Source organism: Dermochelys coriacea, chromosome 1 (genome assembly GCF_009764565.3).
Source record: "Dermochelys coriacea isolate rDerCor1 chromosome 1, rDerCor1.pri.v4, whole genome shotgun sequence".
Classification (NCBI taxonomy): Eukaryota; Metazoa; Chordata; order Testudines; family Dermochelyidae; genus Dermochelys; species Dermochelys coriacea.
In genome coordinates, this window is record NC_050068.2 from 153,441,431 (window position 1) to 153,463,506 (window position 22,076).

A 22,076-nucleotide genomic window follows, 5' to 3' on the forward strand; every position below is an offset into this window, starting at 1 on the left:
AAACCTCTATGCATTTGTTACTCTGATATGTTTTCAAAATTTTTTCTTTATAACTGAGGTTAGGTACCTCTCTTCCCCCCCCCCCCCCCCAAATCCAAAGTTTTCATGCAGTTGCATGACTCAAGGATGTTGGGCCTAGAGATGGGTATTTAGTGTCTATATTGTAAAAATGACCCTGCTTATGTACCCTGCAAGCTGGCTTTTTACCACTACCAGCAAACTGAAGGGACAAAAGTCAAGTGTGTGCAAAATGAAAAAAGGAGTGGAAGGGTTGTGGTTTTGTATTCTGATTTGACATGCCCAAAAGACTATTTAAGTCTCAAGGGAGCAGAAAACATTTACAATTTTTAAAGCAATTTAAATATAGGAAATACTAATTTTAAAAGGATGTTCTATCAAAAATAATTTTTGGGAATTAATTAGTTTGTCATTTAAAGAAAACTTTGAAGCCAAAATGTTAAGTGAAATTTGATAGGAGAAGAGAAAATTAATTGGCAATTTTAATGTCTAGTACTGAATTTTGACACTTTCTGACATTAGAACACTATTCCTTTTTTAGTTTGCATGGCTATATTCCTTTCATTAGGAAGTATCTACAACTGAAACTCTTCAATGTATATTGAAGTTCTTCGAATATTAAGAGCTGAAATCTAAAAATAGGGAGGAAGAAGTCTAGTGGTTTGAGTAGGAGACTGGGAATTGGAGCTGCTGTTTCATTTTTAGTTCTGCTACTGATTCACTGTCTATCCAGTAGGAAAATCACTGAACCCCTTCCCCCTCCCCCCTGTTTATCAGTCTATAAAAGGAGCTTGATAATAGCTACCCTACTCAGTGTTTTAAGTCTTCATTTTTTGTAAAGCACTTTGAAATCCTTGGTTGTGAAAAGTGTAAAGTCCAAAATATGACTCTTTTTAATGTTAAGTGAGCATTGTAGACAACCAGAAAAATGGAGTATATTAACTGATCTTTCCCTTTTCTCTTTTAAACAGGCCTTGATGTTAAAAGTGAAGCATGTCAGCGATTTTTTCGAGATGGACTAACAATATCTTTCACAAAAATCCTTACAGATGAGGCGGTGAGCGGCTGGAAGTTTGAGATTCATGTAAGTTTGTGTTGCATTTTATGAAAAGCAAATAATTTTAAACAATGATGGAGCTGCAGAGGCCATCTGCTTATTTGCAGCCATGAACAATTTTTGAAAATCCTCTTCTTTCTGACAGTTCTGCACAACTCTATGACTTATGGGAAATAAATTTTCTCCTTCCTTCCCTTCACTCCTCACAGCTTCATGGTCTGATCTGTAAGGCGAGTGGTGAAGGGAGAGAGAGATTGGGTTACTAGGAGATTACATTTGAACTAGGAGGAAGTTTGGATTGAAAAAAAATCAAACTTAGGGCCTGGTATGATGGGGTATCAAGGTCCCCTTCCTGCATTTATCAGTGCAACCCCTTGTTGGGCTCCTGGTTAGGGTGGATACATGTCTAAAGTCCTTTCCACTCCCCAGAGTAATTATATAGTTCAGGGGCATGAAACTATGTCTTCAGATTTTGATAAACCCTTTAGAAACGTCGCTGATTTGTGCATGCTCATTAACGACTTCTTAAACACTAAAATTTTCCTTTCATTAAGGCCTAGCCACAGTTGAGGTTGTGGAGTTATTGGTGAGTAAATAAGTCTGGAAAAAAATTGAAGTAGAAAAGATATGTATTTCTTCTACCCACTGATAACTCTGACACTGAGAAGATTAGCTCAGATTTTAGTTTAACCCCCCCCACCCCCCCCAATTATGAAAATAGGCATGGAAGCTTCAGCTCAGACAGATTTTTCGAGAAAGCAAAGAACAAAGTTTTGTAGCTTTGCTTCTGTGAATGCAGTAATACAATTCATAATTTGTTACATTTCAATCTGCCAAAACTGTTAAATATCTTTTTCTTAATAGAGGTGTATTATTAACAACACTCACCGTCTAGTAGAGCTATGTGTGGCCAAGTTGTCCCAAGATTGGTTTCCTCTTCTTGAACTTCTTGCAATGGCCTTAAATCCGCATTGCAAATTTCATCTCTATAATGGTACACGTCCCTCTGAAACAGTTCCTGCGGGAGTTCAGCTGGCTGAAGATGAACTTTATGCCCGTCCTCCTGACCCACGATCACCAAAGGTAAATTGATATTTTTTCAAACTAAAATCCTAACACCTTAAAACTAAGGTCCATGTTAATATTTGTAATTAAACAAAATCACTCATTATCCAATTAGAAAAATCATTTAGGAGGAAAGAACCCACATAAGACTTGCTGCTTTTTGTTTTGATATTTGATTGCCTTGTGACTGTAAGAGCTTCTCCACTATTTTTCTCTTCTTCCTCATGTTTTTAATCTTTGCTCCACGATCAGAGTCCCCATGGTGATGTACCCACCAGTGATCAGTGCTGGCATAACTGTATTTGGAATGTCCGTTCCACTGCTTTAGTTGGCCAGAAGTCTTTGTTAGAGTGACTGGATTTCCCTTTTCATATCACTTTGATTTTGTAGGTGTAACATGGTTATAAAGATGCATCATCTGGTCAAAAATCGTATTGTCAAAAGCGGAGTTGGTCTTTGAGTGACATCTACACATTCACGCTCTTTGGATGTGGCAATGGTGCAGCTTGGACCAGGGGAACCATCTAGTAGTAGTGCCCATTGGAATCCTCTCATGCCTCTACCCAGTTCTTCCTGGCTTTGATTGTTCAGAGGGTGCAGCCCTACAAGGTGGGGCATGGAGCAGTGACTACCCCCGTTTGTTCTGACAATAGCAGATGGACCAGGAGCCTTGTTGAAACCTTGGACACAAATTAATTGGAATGGATCACTCCTAATGTGGTCCTTCTTAATTTTGTTAGTTTTGTGTTTTTTTTTTTTTTTTTTTTTTGCCTAAAGATCCTCCTGGCTTTAGTCCTGGGTACCATATGTTAGAACCAAAGACAAAGAAACCAGGATTCAAGAGATGTGCATCTTGCCCTGCTGTTTTTTCCTGTTTTGGATGTATGTATTGTTTTGGCCTGTTTGTGAGGGAGGTAGTTTTGCCTGAAAATAGCATCAGAATTAAGCATTTAGTAGCTAAACCTTCTGACTCCTAAGTGCAGACACCTGTAAGTGCTTGGAAACCAGCATCAGTTCCTATCTTCAAAGGGTTTAAAAAGCACTGCAGAGCCTGAGTGCAGGTATCTGCTTCCTTGGCTGGAGTGAAAACCAAAGGTGGTGGTCATGAAGATTCATAAAGATTGAATCTGACTGAGCATAAATATTTGGCTTCACAAGTGTCAGTCTCTACTTAAAGAGGCACTGGGGGGTATACTCGTAAGTGTTAAGTATTTTCAGTTCCATACAATGATGGTACAAAAGCATATCCATAAGGTCCCACCTCAGAAGTCACAGCATATAGAGGACCAAAGCCTTATTACATAGCTTCAAACTGCCTTGGATCTGAGGTTGAGTTCTGTGCTTGAAACTTCATTGTAAGCTTGATAAGGCACCTGATACTTTCATGTAACTATCTGTTTCTCTTGGATCTATTATTACCATGGTGGCTCAGTTCATTGTGTTGGACCCTTGGAACATCCTAATTTGTATCTTTGGATTTGTGGGCCTCTTATGCAGCACTGGATACATTTCTTTATCTTTAAATTTTAGATATAAAGAAAAAGTGAAAGGTGGTGAGGCTGGTTCCTTTTTTCTTTAGAAATAAAGAAAAATTCTTTCAAGGTGTGTTCAGTTTCCCTAGCTACGCAGATTTCCTGGGAGATGTATGAAGCTCCCCCAAGCTAATAAATGTAATCTCTTCTTTGGCTTTTTGCTTTTCCAGGCTGTTGTCGTCACGCTTGGAAACTTCCTCGGACTGGGCTTTGGAGCCACACCCAGACCCAGAATCAGGTCTCAACTACTGGCCTGATGCTTTTCTCTGCCCTTACTTCCCAGGGAACGGATCAGGGGACCTAGAAAGCATTATTGAAATTCTAGATTCCAATCTTTCTGACCAAGATCACCCTCCTTCACCCAGAAATTGAATTAGAATTTCCTACTAGAAATACTAGGTAGAACTGGGAGGTAGCACTATGGGCATTGTCACCATATTGGCTTTCCCTTATGTATCCCTTATCCTGATTTTAAAAGGACTGAAAAAAAGACAGCTGCTAAGGGAGTCTTCTTTCAAAAGAGTTGAAGAGAAATGTTCTGTACTGGAGTTACCCTGCCTAGATCTGTCACTCTGATATCAAGGGAGCAGTCTCCTTTACTTATCTCAGGTATGCTAGAGGCCAGATGAACCTCTCAATGTAGATATGGATGTGGATTTTCATACTTTGCTGGATGACATTGTGGATGCATCCATCTTCTTTTTCTCTCCAGAAGGTGCTCTAGTTTATCCCTTTGGTAATCTTAAAGGAATCTACAAACCTGTTTTCTGATGCTTTGGGTTCATCTCTATGAGTAAGATGAATTTATCAGTTCTTGATGGTTTATTATAGCAGGCAGAATTACCTGGTTAAATCCAGCATCTCTCCTGGTCTGTGAATAATAATAATGAAGGACTGGCAATTTCTGAAAATGTAGATACATTATATCAACTGTGTCCTAATGGTTTTTTGTTCTTTTAAACCCCTTCAGTTCCAAAATCATTGGTAGTGGTGATTCAGATTGCTGAAGGGGTGAAATCCACATTACTCCTTCAGACACAGAAGGTAAGAAACTGGACACCCTGGATTCTCCCATATTACTTATGGGACAAAACAGCAGTGGAAGACCAGAGAACTGGCCAATGCCCGATGCAGCTAAGATCAATTAGTTGCTAAGCACTCCTTGAGAGCATACTTCACTGCTTCTGATGTGGCCTTTGGAGCTGTAGCATCCACAATTATTTTGAAGTTCTACTCTTGGTTATGTTCATCTGGCCGCCTTCTGGAGCTAAGAACCAAGTAGAAAAATTCTTGTTTGATGGTGAAGGGGCTGTTGAGATGTAGAACAGACGAGGTTCTATTGAAAATGAAAGACACCAGGTGTGCTGCAAGGTCTCAAGATTTCGCAGTCTTCAATGAAAAAAGATTTGAGGTCCCAGTGTTCTTTTTTAACCAGGGACAACCATACCCAGCTCCTGCTTCTGTTCACTGCAGTGGAACCAATACCAACAAAAGCCTTCTGTTCAGCATCAGCAGAGAAGCAAATCCTAGAAACCAGAAGCGAAGGGGAGATCTTCAGCATCGTCAATCTCTGCACAAGCCTTTCAGCCTCAGGATTGAAGGGATGCATGGGAACTACAGCTGAGTTTTTAAAACATACTAGTTATCTGCCCTTCATTTAGAAACAAACTCTCCTCTTTCTAAAATACCTGGAGTACTGTCACCGACTGATGCATCTTCTCCAACAGTTATCCCATTTAAGTCAACGCTATCTCATCTCCCAATCCCCTTTACCAGTCCTCTTCAGAGATTCTTCTCACAAGAACTTGCTAACATGTAGCTCATTCATTAGTAGAATCAGGTGCCATAAAGGAAATTCCTAAAGAGTTTCATGGGAAGGGATTTTATTTCTTGTATTTTCTGATCTCAAAGAATTATAGATGTCTCCCAACCTCTTTCAGACCTTTGGAAGCTAACTCTTTCATTAAGTTCAAATTCCTCATCCTTATCCTAGCTGTGATCATCCTTTTCTTATCCACCTATGCTTGGTTTGGGACCTCTTGATTTAGAGGGTACCTATTCTCATATCTCAGAATATCTTTGTATTGGTGATGATGTTTTCCCATAACCAACCTTAGGTATTTTCAATGCAAAAGTCTATTTGGCATGTCTACGGCACCTTGCGTGTTCACAAAGTGCCTTTCAATGGAAGCAGCACATTTGCAGTGTAGGGGCATCCATGTCTACTTGTTTGGATGATTGGCTCATTAGGATATCCTCATAGAAGGATGTAGCAAAAGATATGACACAGTCATTACTCTATTCCAAACACTGGTGTTCAAGATAAAGTGGAAGACGCACACTTTCCAATCCAGATTATAGTTTTTATAGGGGCTGTTATGGACTCTCAAAAACAGTTTTTATTCCAGAAGAAAGATATTTAAAAATGCTTATAGCAATAGAAGTACTACAGGAAAATTAATTTCAAATAGTGTTCTTTCTTAGTTTGGTGGGCCTTATGACTTCAGTGACATACGGAACTCCATAAGCTTATTTAAAGATGAGGTTCTACAGCACTGGCTAGCAGGATGCTATATATGCCAAATATAGGCAACATATTTATGAATTTAACACTACCCAGGATGTGTCCCTAACCCTCATATGGTGGACTGCACATCACAATGTCCTCAGAGGAGTTGCATTCAACAACCCAGCTCTTTCTTCCGTAGCCACCTCTGACTCTCTGTCTGGAGTGTGGAACTGATTGCAAGAATTTAAGAATCAGTCACTGGAATTTATGGGAGAAAAAGCTCCATATCGGTGTTATATAATTAGGAATTCAGAGCCCAACATGTTGCTCTTTTCTCCCCCATCTGCTTCGCAGAAAAGTTCAAGTAGTTACTGACAAGACTACAGTGATACTTCACATGAAGAAGCAGGGGGAGCACATTCCAGTTAGCTGTGCAAAGAGGCTAAAATTCTCTGAGTGGTTCATAATACACCAGATTTATCCTGTAGCTGTCCACCTTACAGACAAGGACAATATACTGTCTGATCAGAGCATCAGAGATTTGCACAATTAGCATGAGTTGGTCACTCAAGAACATCATCTCCATGTGTGGAGCTATCCGGAGAGAGTCTTATTTGCAACAAAATATAGCTCCAAATATCTAAAGGTTTTGCTCCAGAGCAGGAGCAGACAACCAGCCTATCTCAAATGTTTCTTCTAGAGTAGAGAATGCATTGTAGTTCTCTCTCCCTTCACCTTTTTCCAAATTCATCTAATTCAGACAGTTCTCGGGGAAATTAAAACAAGGAAAGCCGAGATGATTTTGATTGTCCCATCCTGTTCGAGACAATAGTAGTTCTCGAATATACTTATTTATTTTAAAAGTCTGCAAAATTCTACATATTTTATTTGTCAAAATAACGCAATATAGTCACTCTGGTTTCAATTATTTCAGTAATTTATTTAAACTACAATATACTGGATAGAGAATGGGAGTGGAGAGCAAACCCCCTTGCCTAATAGTAATGTAGCTAGGTTTCAACCTTTATTTCGAGTTTAGTCAACAAATATATGCAATCATATGCTCAGTGTTACAATATAGGCAAATGATGAGGGCTGGGGAGTCTAACACACAATTTATATTGGCTATTGACCATCTCCAGAAATGTCAGCAGCAAACAATTCATTGAGTACATTTTGATCGGAAATTTTTTTTGTCCAAAAATTTAGACCAGTCCTAATCACTAAAGCACCAGAAGCATTTATAAGGCCACACTGTCTTTTATACCGCTCTGACAATGTAAAGGAACCTTAAAACTTTTACACCTGTTTTATACTCTTGGGGGACTTCACAAAGACAGTGGAAATAATTCACTATGCAGTCAGGCTACTACAATATGCTCTATCTGAGGGGACAGAGCCTGCCCAACACCTACCTCCTCAGAAACACCCCGAAGCCCTACCCCTCCATGCCAAGTATGCAATAGCGAGTGAGAGGGACAGTCTCTCTCACTCACCCTTCCCGTTGGTGATTTACGTCTCTACTGGTGCCAAAACCAACCTGCCTGCGCTGCTGGGGAGGGGTGCCTGACTGCTCTTGTAGCTTCCCCACCACAAGTAATTTTTCTACAGAGAAGCAAAGAAATCTGCAGGGGACATGAATTCTGCCCACGCGTACTGACACAGAAACCCCCCCAGAAGTATATACTGCAACTGTCACAGGACAATTTACTGTTTCTTCCTGCAATTACAAAATTATTGACCCAGCAGAGTTCAGATTTGTTATCTGGATCAATGCTGTTTCCGCTTGACAGCATGGGCCATATGACTTTGACAGTTAGAACTGTCCTGTTAAGTAAAAGTACGAGTCTGTTAAACTTTAGGAACATCTCATCTGTTTTGATAACAAGTAGAAAAGATTATTTTTGTGGGCAACCAGTAATACCATAAACCCAGCTTCAGTTAGTATTTAGTTTATACGTACTTGATTTGAAATCTTTGAGAATCAAGAAGAAAGATGGTCCATTGATTAGGGCATTAGCTTGGGACCTGAGAGAGATGGGTTCAATTCCCTGCTCTTTTTGCAAATGTTCTATGTGACCTTGGGTGGGTTATTTAATCTCTGTTACCAATCTGTAAAATGCGTCCAGTAGTACTTCCTTACTTGACGGTGGTTTAAGAATGAATACAGTGAAAGATTGTGAGACTGTAAGGGTGTGTCTACACTATGGAGTCTATACTGGTATAGCTATGGCACTGTAATTATGCCATTATAACCCCACAATATAGATGCAGCCTACACTGATGGAAGGGGTTTTTCTATTGGTATAGGAATGTCACCTCCCCGAGGGACAGTCGCTAGGTTCTTTATTGACCTATCTCCATCTACACCGGAGGCTAGGGATGGCATAGCGATGGTGTGTATTCTTTAGACTCCTGATGGAGATAGCTATATTGGCCTAAATTTAAGTGTAGACTAGGCCTTAGATACTATGGTAATGGGGTCCATATAAATATGTAAACGAGAATGGACTCTTCATGTTGTTGGTAAAAGTACATTTTGCAGCCATCTTGGCTCATCACTGCTCCCTTAAGTAAAAGACTATATTCACCTATGCTACAGTAAAGTTTCTTGAAGGGGTTAATAAAGTTTAGAGAATTTCAACCTACATGGGACCTCAATTTAGTACTACTTCAGCTCACAAAACCTCCTTTGAACCCATGAGAGAATGTTCATTGTTTCATTATTCAGTTAAGACCGCTTTTAGTATATCACATCTCCTGAGAGTGAGCTCTCATGATTTCCCCCCCATTTTTGTACAGCCTTTCACAAAGATAGTGGTTTTTCATCCGCATCTGAAATTTGTCCCTACTATAGTAACCATTCCATTTCAACCAGTCCCTAAATAAAAAATACTTACGCTTACATAGTACTATTCATCTGTAGATGGGTGTATTTTACAGATCGGGAAACTGAGGCAAAAAGGCCAGTGGCAGAGCTGGGGCTAAAATCCTGGTCCTAAGAATCCTAATTTAGTTTTTTAGCCAATAGGCCACATTGTCTTCCCATTAACTTGCCAGTATTTTTCCTTGGGCCTAACTCAGGGGAAGCACCTTCGATGCTAAGAGAACATTATTAGCTTTCCATTTACTAGATCTAAGGAAAACAGGAAATCACCTAGACTATTTCTCTCTTATGGGGAGAGAATAAACGCAATCGCATCCTAATGCCTTTCTAAGTAGGTTAGACTCTATATTGAAGAATGTTGTAAGTACACTGTTTTCATTTTCCAGAAGGGCTGAGGGAACACTCAGCTAGAGCAAATGTCTTCTCCAGAGCCTGCCTTAGACATAATCCCATATTTGAAATCGGTAGAGCTGCTCTTGGATCTTGAGTTATACTTTCACAAAACATTATTCCTTTGTTTCAGATGCACAGTTTAGTAAATCAATATTACAATTTTTATTTAACTGGGCCTCCTCATTCCATCAATCAAAGTACTGTCTGCCTAACGCCCAAGAGTTGGGAATGTGCAGAGACCATTCAGAGAAGTGAAGATTACTAATCTGTAACCATTGTTCTTTGAGATGAGCCTCTGCCCATTCACACTCCTCACTCACCTTCCCCTCTTTCTCAGAGTCCCAATTACAATTTTGGACCTGAGAAGGCACTGGAAGGAACTGGGGTAGTTGGCCTGCTGCCTTTATGGCCCCTTTTTCTGAACATTGGGTGGTACAAGAGTGCTCCAAAGGGTACTGCTAATAGAAGTTTCCACTGGTCCAAGCTACATTATTGGCGTATCCCAAGAATGTGAATGTGAAGAAGTATCTCAAATAATTCTGGTTGCAAGTGTATAACCTTCATTTTTCCTTATTTGTTGTTAATAACACCATGGATGATAAAACTTTTTTAAAGCTTTGACAAGGGAAATTGACTTAGACTAACTGGCTTCACATATGACTTATCTCTAGTTGCTTTGCCTTTCTTATCCTCAAGTACAAGATTGTAAAGTTTGGGTTGTTAGTAATGTAGACAGTTTTAAAAAACAAAACAAAACTGAATCCACTTGAATTTTTCAAAGTGAATAGTAATGTTTCTTTTAGTCATGAGTTTTGAAAAGGAGATTTTCATAAAACTTAAATTTTATATGAAACTTGACTCGACAGTTTCTTAGATTAGCATTTGACTGAAGTATTTAGTAAAATCCTATAACTATTACAATGTTGTTGAAGCTTTAATTTGGTCCAAATTTGATCCAGTATAATTTGAGAGAATTAACATGACTGTCGTACAGTAGTAAAGTTTATTGGAAGTTAGTCAAAAAACAAAATGCACATTGCACATTTCACTGAGTGAAACTAACAAAAGAATATGGACAAAATATGTATCAGTTAAAAATAAAATTATTGTAGTGGTCGTTTTCAAGTACAATAATATTTTTAATCTGCTCTGAAAAGTGACTTCAAAAGTGGTTCTTCGAGTACTTGCTCATGTTGATTCCATGTTAGGTGTGTGCATGGGAAGTGCACAGTTGCCGAAGATTTTTTTCCTCCTTTCATGGTATCCATAGAGCTTATGCACCGGTATAAGGGATGCAACTGTCCCCCCACCCTCTGTTCCTTCTTACCGCTTGTGATGGTTGCTGTAACGGCTTCTTGCTCTTTCAAGGCTTTCATACTCCAGTGGTTTGGACTTGTTTGTGTTGTATATAGTTCTCTCTAGTTAGCCTAGTTAAGATAGTAAATGTTAAAATGTAGATAGTTGTTCTAGGCTTTGAGGGACTTCGTCCTGGGGATTGGGCTTGCCCAGGTCTCCGGGTTTCAAGCTGTGCTCCACCTGTGACAACCCTGTGCCCGTGAGCGACCTGCATTCAGCTTGTCTGAAGTGCCTCAGGGAAGCTCACATCAAAGACAAGTATATGATCTGCAGAGGTTTTAGGCCAAGGATTCAAAAGGATAGACTCATTCATTTGAAGGCTCTACTAATGGAGGCAGCCCTCGGACCATCTTCGGAGCCGTCCTACTCTGATCAGTGCGAAGTGCACTGCCAGCACCATTCTCTTCCCAGCATCGCTTACCATCTCTGGTGCCAAGGAAGAGGCACAAGAAACAGTGTGCGGGGAGAGGGTGCTTGCTGGCGCTGAAAAGGGATATGAGGGGAGCAGGTGCCATGCTGAGATCAGTGCGGGGGCCACTTGTGCTCCCCAGAGCTGTAGTCAACTTCAGTGAGCCTGCCAACGGTGCTGAGCCCTATTCAGGACTTGTGTTCAAGTCCCGGGAGCGCTTGTGGTCCCTCGCACCTGCAAGCCCCTTTGACGCTGGAGGCGTTCCAGGATGCAAAAGACTTATTGTCGCTCCCAGTACAGCCCACTCCCCAAGGTCCTGACCTGGCCAAGGCTACTGAGGATAGAGGGACACGCAGACTGGACAGCTCCACAGTGGTAGCAGCACCTTCCAGAGGGAAGCCCTGTATGGCCCCACCTCAGTGATCCCTGGCCTGGCATCTATCATCAGTGCCCCAGCACCACATGGAAGTGGAACTGGGTGCAGCTCCGACATGGTCTCAAGGAGAAGAGACCTCCTCAGAATTTGAGGTGAGATCTGTAGTGCCTCTAGTAGTAGTACTGGTTACCAGCATATGCACTGGACAGTGGCACTGGTGCTGCAGCTTGGCCATCAGGCTGGCCCATGCAGTGCCAGTGCTGGAGCCCGTGGGAGTTCCCCCTGGTACCAGATCCCCCTTTTCAGCAGTCGTACTTACGGTATCTGAGGGGCAGACAGCGACACTATCCCACCTGGCACCGTAACCCAATTATGGGACTGACCATGGTACCGAGGTTGCCAAGTTGGCCCAAATGGACGTGAGACAGGCTGAGGGTGGGTGGGATAGCTCAGTGGTTTAAGAATTAGCCTGCTAAACCCAGGGTTGTGAGTTCAATCCTTGAGAGGGCCATTTAGGGATTTGGGGCAAAAATTAGAGATTGGCCCTGCTTTAAGCAGGGGGTTGGACTAGATGACCTCCTGAGGTCCTTCCAACCATGATATTCTATGAGGGGGATGCTACAGCTCTTTCTGTTCCACTAGCCTCCTCGTTCTCCTCTCCAGACGAGGTGGTGGCAGGTCCTTCCAACCTGACTTGATCTAGAGGAATCAAGACTGGCTGCGCCATCTGAACTTCTCCTCCCTATACCTGATGCCACGGCTGCTGTATAGCTGAATCCAGAGGAGTGAGCCTGCTTGGAGCATGTCCAGCAGGTCTTGGTAGGCAGCAGGAAACCCTCCACCAGAGTGACCTACTTGGCAAAGTGGAATTGTTTCACTTGTTTGGCCTCAGAATGGAATCTCTCTCTATATCTGTCATCCTTGCAGTTCATCTTGGACAATCTGCTTTATTTGAAGCACCAATGCCTGGCTGTATTGTCAGTCAAGGTTCACTTGGCAGCCATCTTGGCCTTCCATTCTCCAGTCCCAAGTAGATCGGTCTTCTCCCACAAAATGACGGCTCGGCTCTTGAAAGGTTTAGAGAGGCTCTACCCGGAGGTTTGCAACCCGATTCCTCCATGGGACTTAAAATCTGGTACTGTCAAGGCCCACAGGGCCCCCCTTTGAGCTGTTGGCATCTTGTTCTCTACTGGTCCTCTCGTGGAAGGTTGCCTTCCTTGTGTCAATTACCTTGGCCGGGGGGAGGTCTCTGAGATCAGAACCTTGACTTCAGAACCCCCTTACATGGTGTCATCTTCAGCAACAAAGTTTAGCTGCGCCCAGCCTTCCTACCAAAGGTAGTGTTATAGTACCATAACAATCAGGACATTTTTCTGCCTATCTTCTTCCCGAAGCCTCACAGAACTGATGAGGAATGTTGACTGCATATCTTAGATGCTAGACTGGTTCTGGCCTCCTACGTTGAAAGAACTAAACCTTTCTGCAAGTCAACACAGCTCTTTGCAGCAGTTTATTTAGTGTGTGCATAGTCGTCTAGCCAAGTGATGACATCTTTAGTGGCGTGATGCAGTTCTTCTAGGCCATCACTGAACCTAGTCAGCAGGCATTCATCAACAATGTGCATCATCGTCTGTGTTGCGCTGCAGCTGCACAAAGGGCTGTCATAAAGGCCCCAGTGATACTAGTTGTCTGCACAGAGACTTTGCCCGGTCCCGAACCTGTTCAACAGGGACCACTGGCAACAGGGCAGGTCAAAACCGGGTGGGCAAATTGTGGTGTCAACGACAAGGGACTGGTTGGGGATTATAACAGATATCCATTCCTCTTGCCAGTGTGTTTCCTCCCTAACATTCTGGCGTGGCAGATGAGACCATAATGGCTGACGTGACAGCAAACATGCTGCTGGTGGTTTAAAAAGGTCATGCAGTGGCAGGCTTGAGTTGGCGTGTACTTTCTTCAGTAACTTGAAAGGTGATAACCCCTCGACTGATATAAGGAAGGGCAATATTGCTCAGAACTGGAAGTCATGGGAATGAAGCCCAACGTAGGGCACCAGAGATGATGCACATGGCGGGCATGTAACTGTGTATCCATCAGTTTAGCGTGTGGTGATAGACTCCAAACTTTGTGCTCGGTACTCCACCACTGAATACGGGGTGGCAAGAGCTGACATCCACAAAAGTGGAGCACAAGCACTCCATGACAAAACTGCCAGTTTGCTGATAAGATTGTTGCATATCTTAACTTTAGCTGCTGTCTTTTTCAGGTGGGCATAGTAACCCGGTGTGCAGTCTAAGGTCACACCTAGATTGACCGGTTCTACTTCATGCTTCACCTTCTGACCGTTCAGATAAGCATTCAGTTCTCTGTTTCCACTGGTATGATGAAGATGGAACAAACTGGAGACTATTTTTATGATGGTTGGCTAGAGGCGCCAAGTCTTACTGTAGTCAGTTAACTTTATCATGTCCCAGTTTAAGGAGGCATCAAGCTCGTGAAACATCCGGGCCTGGGTACTGCAACAGATGTCGTCTGTGTAAATTAACTTTTTGTGAACCTTTTGTAACAGTGGCAGACAGGATGAAAAGTCTCCTGGTGTCATCCCAGAGAATCTCGTCCTGGATAACCACCTGTATCCGGGCTTGCTATGAGCAGGCAAAGGTTCTGCCTCTGGCCATGGTGACCGCTCATTCCCCAACGGCTCAAGCTTTGTCAGTGGAGTTCTTCAGTACCAATTCAGGACATTTGCAAAGCTGCGACATGGTCGTCAGTTCATACCTTCGCAACCCACTATGCCATCACCCAGCAGGCCAGTTTTGGAAGGGCAGTGTTGCAATCAGCACATTTGTGAACTCTGAGCCCACCTCCAGGGATACTATTTGAGTCACCTATCATGGAATCAACATAAGCAAGCACTTGAGGAAGAAAAAACAGTTACTAACCTTTCATAACTGTTCTTGGAAATGTGTTGCTCATGTCTGTTCCATGACCTGCCCACCTACCCCTTTGTCGGAGTTACCTTTATAAGAAGGAACTGAGAGCGTGTGGGGTCGGTGACGCCCCTTATACTGGTCCATAAGCATGGGGCTCTAGGTCCATAAGCATGGGGCTCTAGGGCCAGCCCTATGGATACCATTAAGGGAAAAAATCTGTGGCAATTGTGCATGTGGCACATGCACACTAGCATTGAGTGGGCATGAGCAACATATCTTGAACAGTTACGAAAGGTTATTAACCATTTTTTTCTGTGATTCTGTGCTTTATCTTATTGACTTTGTCAAACTTGCTTAGTTCACAAGTAAAACTTCTAGAAGTCTGGCTTATGAACCTGGAATATTAAGGTCAAACTGTTTTTCTTACGTTTTACTACAAAAATGTAGTTAAGATGCAATTGAGATCTGAATATCTGTGTGATTTAAATTGAGATATATATACCTCAATTGCAACTTAATTAAATATCTTACACTGTGGTTGGGTGAGTGTTACCAGTAGTCATGCGTCAGAAGTAAATACAGCCTGATTTTCAGATCTCAAGTTGAGGGTAGGACTTTAAAAACACACGTTTTTACTTTTTAATACAGAATTATGAGGCACAGTAAACACACAACTCCACAATGGCATGGCATTTTTAAAGTCACTGCTCAGGAGAAACTATTGTTTTTAACCTGAGTTGTAAGTAGTTCACAGGTTTCTTATTTAGCTAGAACTGGGCAGGGGTGCAGGGAGGTGAGAGAACAGATTCTGAATAACTTTTGTCCTAAAGACGTCTTGTTGGAGAGACTTTTATTTAGGAAACAGGACTGTATATGGTATTCCCACACCTATCATTTTCTATACTAAAATAGATTTTTTTTAGATTACTGAAATTGTCAAGATTTGTAGAAATTCTGTTACATAGTCACTTCAGGTAATATTTGATAGCTGGTATAGGATACAAAGATCATCTGCTTGGAAAATTGTTCGCTGCTTGAGGACAACTATTAGGCTGCAGTAATTCAAGATGACATTGTTCAGTACTTTTAAAATGTGTGATAAAAGCCAGTTTAAAGAAGGAGCTTCTATGGGAGGCAGGTAAAGCAATGTTTAGGTTAGTTGATGAGCAGAATCTTTTTTGTGGGGGACCTCGAAAAATGGAACACAAGATGGAGATAGTAGCACATTCATATAGGCTTAAAATGATAAACAATTAGCTATTGTTGGGGGAAAACTGAATATCATGACCATAGACATCACTGAAAAAGCCCTCAAGTATACAAAGAGAAATTAAATGAAAAAGGAAATACGTGTGGTAAGTTGTTGGCTGAAAAACCTGAGGATTAGAAATCTGGAGGCTTTTCCCCCACCATTTAAAAATGACCAGCAAAAGCTAGTTACTCTCATGAAATATGTCCATCTTTTGATACTTAGTAGAATAACCCCTATATCTGAGACACTCCACAGTCTGAAGTTATTTGAAAATATCTGGAAGTAACAGGTTTGCCACAGATCATGAGATTCATAAACAAACGTTGGATGCAGAAATTATTTAGGTGATAGTCATAGAGGCAATAGCAAGCAAGAAAAATGATAAACTTCATGGTCTTATGGCTATCCATCTTAATTTTACAAAGATATACAAAGATATTAGGAGGCCCTTCAAGGGGGTACATTTAATACTGTTTTGTTAGGGAAAGATCTTAGGGCTTATCTACATGGTGTTGCAATGCATATTGTGGGGGTGTGATTTTTAAAGCACACCAAGTCGCACAGTAGCTGGCCCGTGCAATCCTTGCTGCTGTGCACACAGTCTACACAAGCTAGTTAGTGCTCAACTTTGGTGCACTTCAGAATTCGCACCCCATAGTGTGCATTGCTGCACTGTGTGTATGAGCCCGCCATCTATAAAGGGCGCCACCGTTGTGGGTTCTTCCTAAGGTTGGACCACATATAATTATCAAATCATGGTATAAAAATCTTAACAAAAATACTAGCTCCATATATCCTGTCTAAACTGTTAGTTTACATACATCTGGATCAGAGGGTATGTAAACAAGGGTCGGGTTATTAAGAGTAGGCAAGTGTTGGATAATGCTTATGCGATACTTGAGGTCAGACTAGATGATCAAAAAGGCCCCTTCTTGCCTTGGAATCTATTGAATCTATAAATCATTCATAGTGCCAGATCAAATAAAATTATTTTTTTAAGATCACTTGACTCAGAAGGTGTTTGATAGGGTGGAGTGGAATCTTTTATTTAAAGTTTTGTTCCCCATTGGCCCTTATTTCCTTAAGTGGATTACTGGTCTTATTTCCATGCCAAAAGCAACTATGGGAGTTAGTAGGATTAAGTCTTCTCTGATAATTGTATAGTGGAACTCATCAGGAGTGTCTGTGATATCCTTCACTTTTTGCACTGGCCATGCAGCATTTTGCACAGAAGACAGTAGATAACTGATTTGTTACAGGAATAAAACTGGAAGATGCCACAGAGTAGCTCACGGGACAATATTATTTTTAATTAAACCAAACACTTCCTTAACATTATATGAAATTCATCTTTTGGGAAAATGTCTGGCTTAAACTAGCTGTATATTTGTCAGATTCAAAGAAGTCATTCCCTCAGAAAAGTATTGAGTGTAAATGAACACCACATTGTATAAGGTACTTGGGAATTCAAATTTCAACCTAGAACATCTGTATGATTTAAGTATCAAACTGTTACTTCGTCAAACTAAAAATGATATGAAATGCTGGGAGAACTGTCAGATTCTTGGCCAGGGAAAATAACCATGGTCTAATGAACATTTTGCCTAATTTATTAATGTCCTCTCCCCCTCCACTCCCCCTCCCCTCCCACACACACTTTCCTATAGTCATCCCAGATAGAAATAACAGGTATAGAGAGAATGATGGTATAATGTATACCACTGATTAACCAGGGTGGGATAGCTGTTCCAAGCAATGTGTGATTTTTCTCAAGCCAGCCAACTCAGATTGATTGATTTTTTTTATTTTATTTTATTTTATTTTTTTTTTTTGGCTTGGTGGAACTCATCTAGCCAAATGCTGGATCACCATTGAAGCAGGAAATAGCGGTAATGTGAACATTTATAGCTTACTGGGATTATTAATAATTACGTCCTCCATAAATGTGTGCCTATCTGTTAGAGAAATACCCTTTAGGTTTGGGATAGAATTAGAGACAGGATAAGGTGTTTTTGTTTTTGTTGTGGTTTTTTTTTTGTTTTTTTCTATTGCCAGTGACACACATTGCAAAGAATACAGGCTTTAACTCAAATAACGAACTTGAGAGTTTCAAAGACTGAAACAGTCTTGAAATATATTTGTTTGGCCAGTTTACTAATAAGACATTTGTCATTTTTAGAAATCAAAAACAACTTTAATTGATCTGCTCTTCCAGTAACTTCCAAGTTAAGCATAATGTTTCTCCTATTTTCAGAGAGACTGTTTATTTTATAGGAAGCTAATTTGAGTAGAACCAATGGCTTCAGGGTGAACAGGAAAAAACATTCCTCTTCCCCTGCAATTTGTCAGTTTTTGGTGATCACATAAGATAATCAGAAAAAGACTTGGAATATGGTACATTTGAACTTTCATATGATCTAATGAGGGGAAAAAAAGGATTTGGTAGCAAATGACCCTGGAAGAAAATAGGCTTTCATGTGGAAAAGAGGCAATTCTGATTTGCAGTGCACAATAAGAGAGAATGTATTTGATACTGTTTTAATGGTACCTTATACCAACTATGTAAAAATAGATTGGTAGGAATAGATGTTGGGGGTGGGGGGGGAGTGATTTTATGCATGTACATGTCCAAGTTTTAAATAATACTGGGAATGTATGTTATCATATATTACAATTTTTGGACATTTATGATCAAACGATTAATTGATTATCCTTCTGGGGCTTCCTAGTGCAAATAGTCTCACTCATGGAAATAAGTAATGGCAAAATTCTTGCCATACTGAAGTCAGTGGGAGTTTTTTTATTGGGGCAGATTTCACCTAATGAATCTTTCATCTTGCTTTTTCACTTTAGTCAGTATCTGTTAAATTAATTTGACCAAAATTAGAAGAACAGAAATGCATTTCTTACTATTAATTTACTACTCAGAGTACATGTATACAGAAACAAATTATATTTGACAAAGTTCTTTGAATAATTAATAGGTACAATACCTGTGCTTCAGTTTGTTAATGAATAAAGATGGAATTGTCTTTCTGCTGCAAAAACAAACGCAACAACCCAGAAACAGCATGTCCTGGATTGTATAGGATCATATGCAACTTGTTACCCTTACAAATAGAAAAACATGACTATATTGGTTGCATAATGAGTCTCTAAATAAAAGTGATGTTTATGTTGTAGTGGCTAATATTGTATTTTTGGCAGTTTATAATGGTAACAGTTTTTAAAAATGAGGAAGTAACTAATTTATTGTGTTGCAGGGTTGGTTAGTAGATCTCATCAACAAGTTTGGCACATTAAATGGATTTCAGATCCTGCATGATCGTTTTATGAGTGGCTCAGCATTGAATGTTCAGATAATTGCAGCTCTCATCAAGTAAGTTCCTTAGAAAGCAGAGTAATTTTGGGATATGTTCATTGAAAATAAATGCAAGGATTTCAAGTATCCATTTATTTTTTTCTTCTGAAAATGGGTACTATGATCTGCTACACTGCATTGTTTACTTGAATGTCCAGAATCTGAATTACCTTTCGTTATTTTGTTCACTTGTAAATAAACCAGTTTCCTGAACAAAATACTGTAATATCTTAATAAAAGTAGCCAAGTATTCACATTACATCTGATGTTTTTTATTGTTTTTTAGACCATTTGGACAATGCTATGAGTTTCTAACGCTACACACAGTCAAGAAATACTTCCTTCCAATTATAGAAATGGTTCCACAGTTTTTAGAAAACTTAACTGATGATGAACTGAAAAAAGAAGCAAAGAATGAGGCTAAAAATGATGCTCTGTCAATGATAATCAAATCTCTAAAGAACTTAGCTTCAAGAGTCCCAGGACAAGAAGAAACTGTAAAAAACTTAGAAATATTTAGGTTAAAAATGATACTTAGGTAAGGCACTCTTTCTGTTGGAATGGTTATTTTTTTGTCTGTCTTCTTGCATTTCTTACACTTAATATCTCTTACAGATTATTGCAAATTTCCTCTTTCAATGGTAAAATGAATGCACTAAACGAAGTTAACAAGGTGATATCTAGTGTGTCATATTATACGCATCGGCATGGTAATCCTGAAGAGGAAGAGTGGCTTACAGCAGAGAGAATGGCAGTAAGTTTTTTGTTCTTATTATCTGAATTAGTTTAAGACTTTTTTTCTTTAAATGCAGTAGTAATTCTTCAGAGAGAGTAATATGTACATTATATTATGTGAATCCTCATTATCTGGTTTTATCCAAAGTCATGAAAATTAACTATCTTTATAATTAGTCATTAATTACTAGTGTGTCATAAGGGTTTTTATGCTTTGCTGTTGACATCACTATATTTCCATCAGAATTGCTATTAAAATGTATTCAGAGATTTCTAAGATCTGCAAAAAATTATTTTCAAAATGGATCTTGTGTATCAAGGTGTAGCACAATTTAAAAGAGAATTCTTTTTTAAATTGAATGTAAAAATAGATATGTACTGAAGTTGACACTTTTTTTGTATCATAATTAATATAACATTAATTTAAACAAAACTTCATGAGTAATTTCTCGGAGAGCAATGTTGATAATTTCAAAAGAATTATTTAAACAGTTCAAATTAAATTTTGAAAGTGATTGCCCTACATGTGGGTCTTCAGTATGTGTCCTAATTGTTTGACGGAAAAAAATTTTGTAGAATAATTTTGTGATAACAGACTTCTATAAATTTATCTAAAGATATATATTTTACAGCTACAAAGGCTCATTCTGATTTTGTTATACATTCATAATCATTTTTTAAATTTAATATACTATCCATACATTCACTTACTTTGAGTGCTGGTTTGTCCCTGAGTACAGATTTGAGGAATCCTTGAAATAGAACCTTTATCAAGTTCCAGCATGCTGCATTTTAAGATGTAATAGCTACAGATGTTTGCTTGAGAGAGAGAGAGAAAAGTTCACATGCTCTCTGGCTTTAGTGGCTTTTTTTCCCTGCTGTGAAATTCATAATCTGTAGGAGGAATGCTATGGGGCAGGATTATGCAGCATTTGAGCTATATGTACTATACAAGTGAATAAGGGCTCTTGACACAACTGTGGCATTAGGCATCTCAAGCGGGGATTAACTCTTATCAGAAATACTCATTTAAAAATTTTTTTTTTTCCAAAAATAATTTGTTTATACTGGAAAATATAAAGTACAGGTGATAATGAGCAACTCTGAAGGAATGGTCACCTTCTCTCGTTCCTTTTTGGTTCTGGCACTCCGCAGACATTCTGCTGATGCCTCAGTCTGAACTAAAGAGCTGGACTATGTTGTGTTCCTTGCATTATATCAGTGCTACCTTTGAAATCATCTTAATTTTTATCTCCACTTCTTAAATCGTGCTTGAACTCTTTCCTCTAATTCAAGTAGAAGTTGAGGCATTTAAAGAGGTGAAGCTGATTAAGGAGTACCTTTTTCAGAATATAGTTCATTCCCTGATGTTTTCCAGTGTTTAACCATCCTCTTGTTATGTAACATGCTATGCTATAAGTGTATCAATTGAGTTACAGAAAGCTTAGACCTGAGTCACTGAAATGTCTTCAGTGGCTCCAAGCTACTGAAAAAATGTATCCCTGGAAAAAGTAGATGCTCAATCTTCCCCTGTCCCCTTAGACTGGAAGCTGTATGAGAATTTTTATGTTCAGAGTTCAGTTTCACTTTACTTGAAATATATTTGTAGTGAAGTCTCCTTGTCCACTGAAGCTACAAAGCATGGGAATTATTGCTGACATTGCCTTCAGAAGACAGCTGCAGGAAAAAAAAACTTATTTATTACAATGGGTAGGGAATCGGAATTGTATAAAGTACTGACTTGCTTTGATTTGGGGGGAGTGATGGTATTGCATTCTAGAAATTGAAAGTGAAGTATAAACATCCTTCCCTTTCCGTGTGTGTTACCTTTATAAGAGACAGAATGATTTCTGGCTTACGTTTTCCATTTAACTTTTTAACTGTCTACTTTTCAAAAACTGCAATATTTTGAAATTGTATGTATTTTAATTTAAAATTAGGAATGGATCCAGCAAAATAATATTTTATCAATCGTATTACGAGATAGTCTTCATCAGCCTCAATATGTAGAAAAGTTGGAGAAGATTCTTCGTTTTGTCATCAAAGAAAAAGCCCTCACTTTGGAAGATCTTGACAACATTTGGGCAGCTCAGGTAAGGAATTAAATTATTGCCCTGTCCTTAAGCAGGATTGATCTTACTTTATAGCACCTCTTGACAATTTTAAGTCAAATCATGACTTTTATTCAACATA

At 39.6% G+C, this 22,076-nt stretch overlaps 1 protein-coding gene across 10 annotated transcripts in view; it reads left to right on the top strand.

Annotated features, from left to right (window-relative positions):
- The window catches only part of USP9X (ubiquitin specific peptidase 9 X-linked), a 200,162-nt gene that overhangs the window by 36,005 nt on the left and 142,081 nt on the right, over positions 1–22,076 (top strand). For all 10 annotated transcript variants that reach the window (XM_043505905.1, XM_038384263.2, XM_038384284.2 and 7 more), the window contains 6 exons: positions 990–1,102; positions 1,940–2,158; positions 19,051–19,166; positions 19,435–19,686; positions 19,764–19,902; positions 21,824–21,976. In XM_043505905.1, the coding sequence (XP_043361840.1) occupies positions 990–1,102; positions 1,940–2,158; positions 19,051–19,166; positions 19,435–19,686; positions 19,764–19,902; positions 21,824–21,976 (992 nt within the window). The remainder of the gene's footprint in view (positions 1–989; positions 1,103–1,939; positions 2,159–19,050; positions 19,167–19,434; positions 19,687–19,763; positions 19,903–21,823; positions 21,977–22,076) is intronic.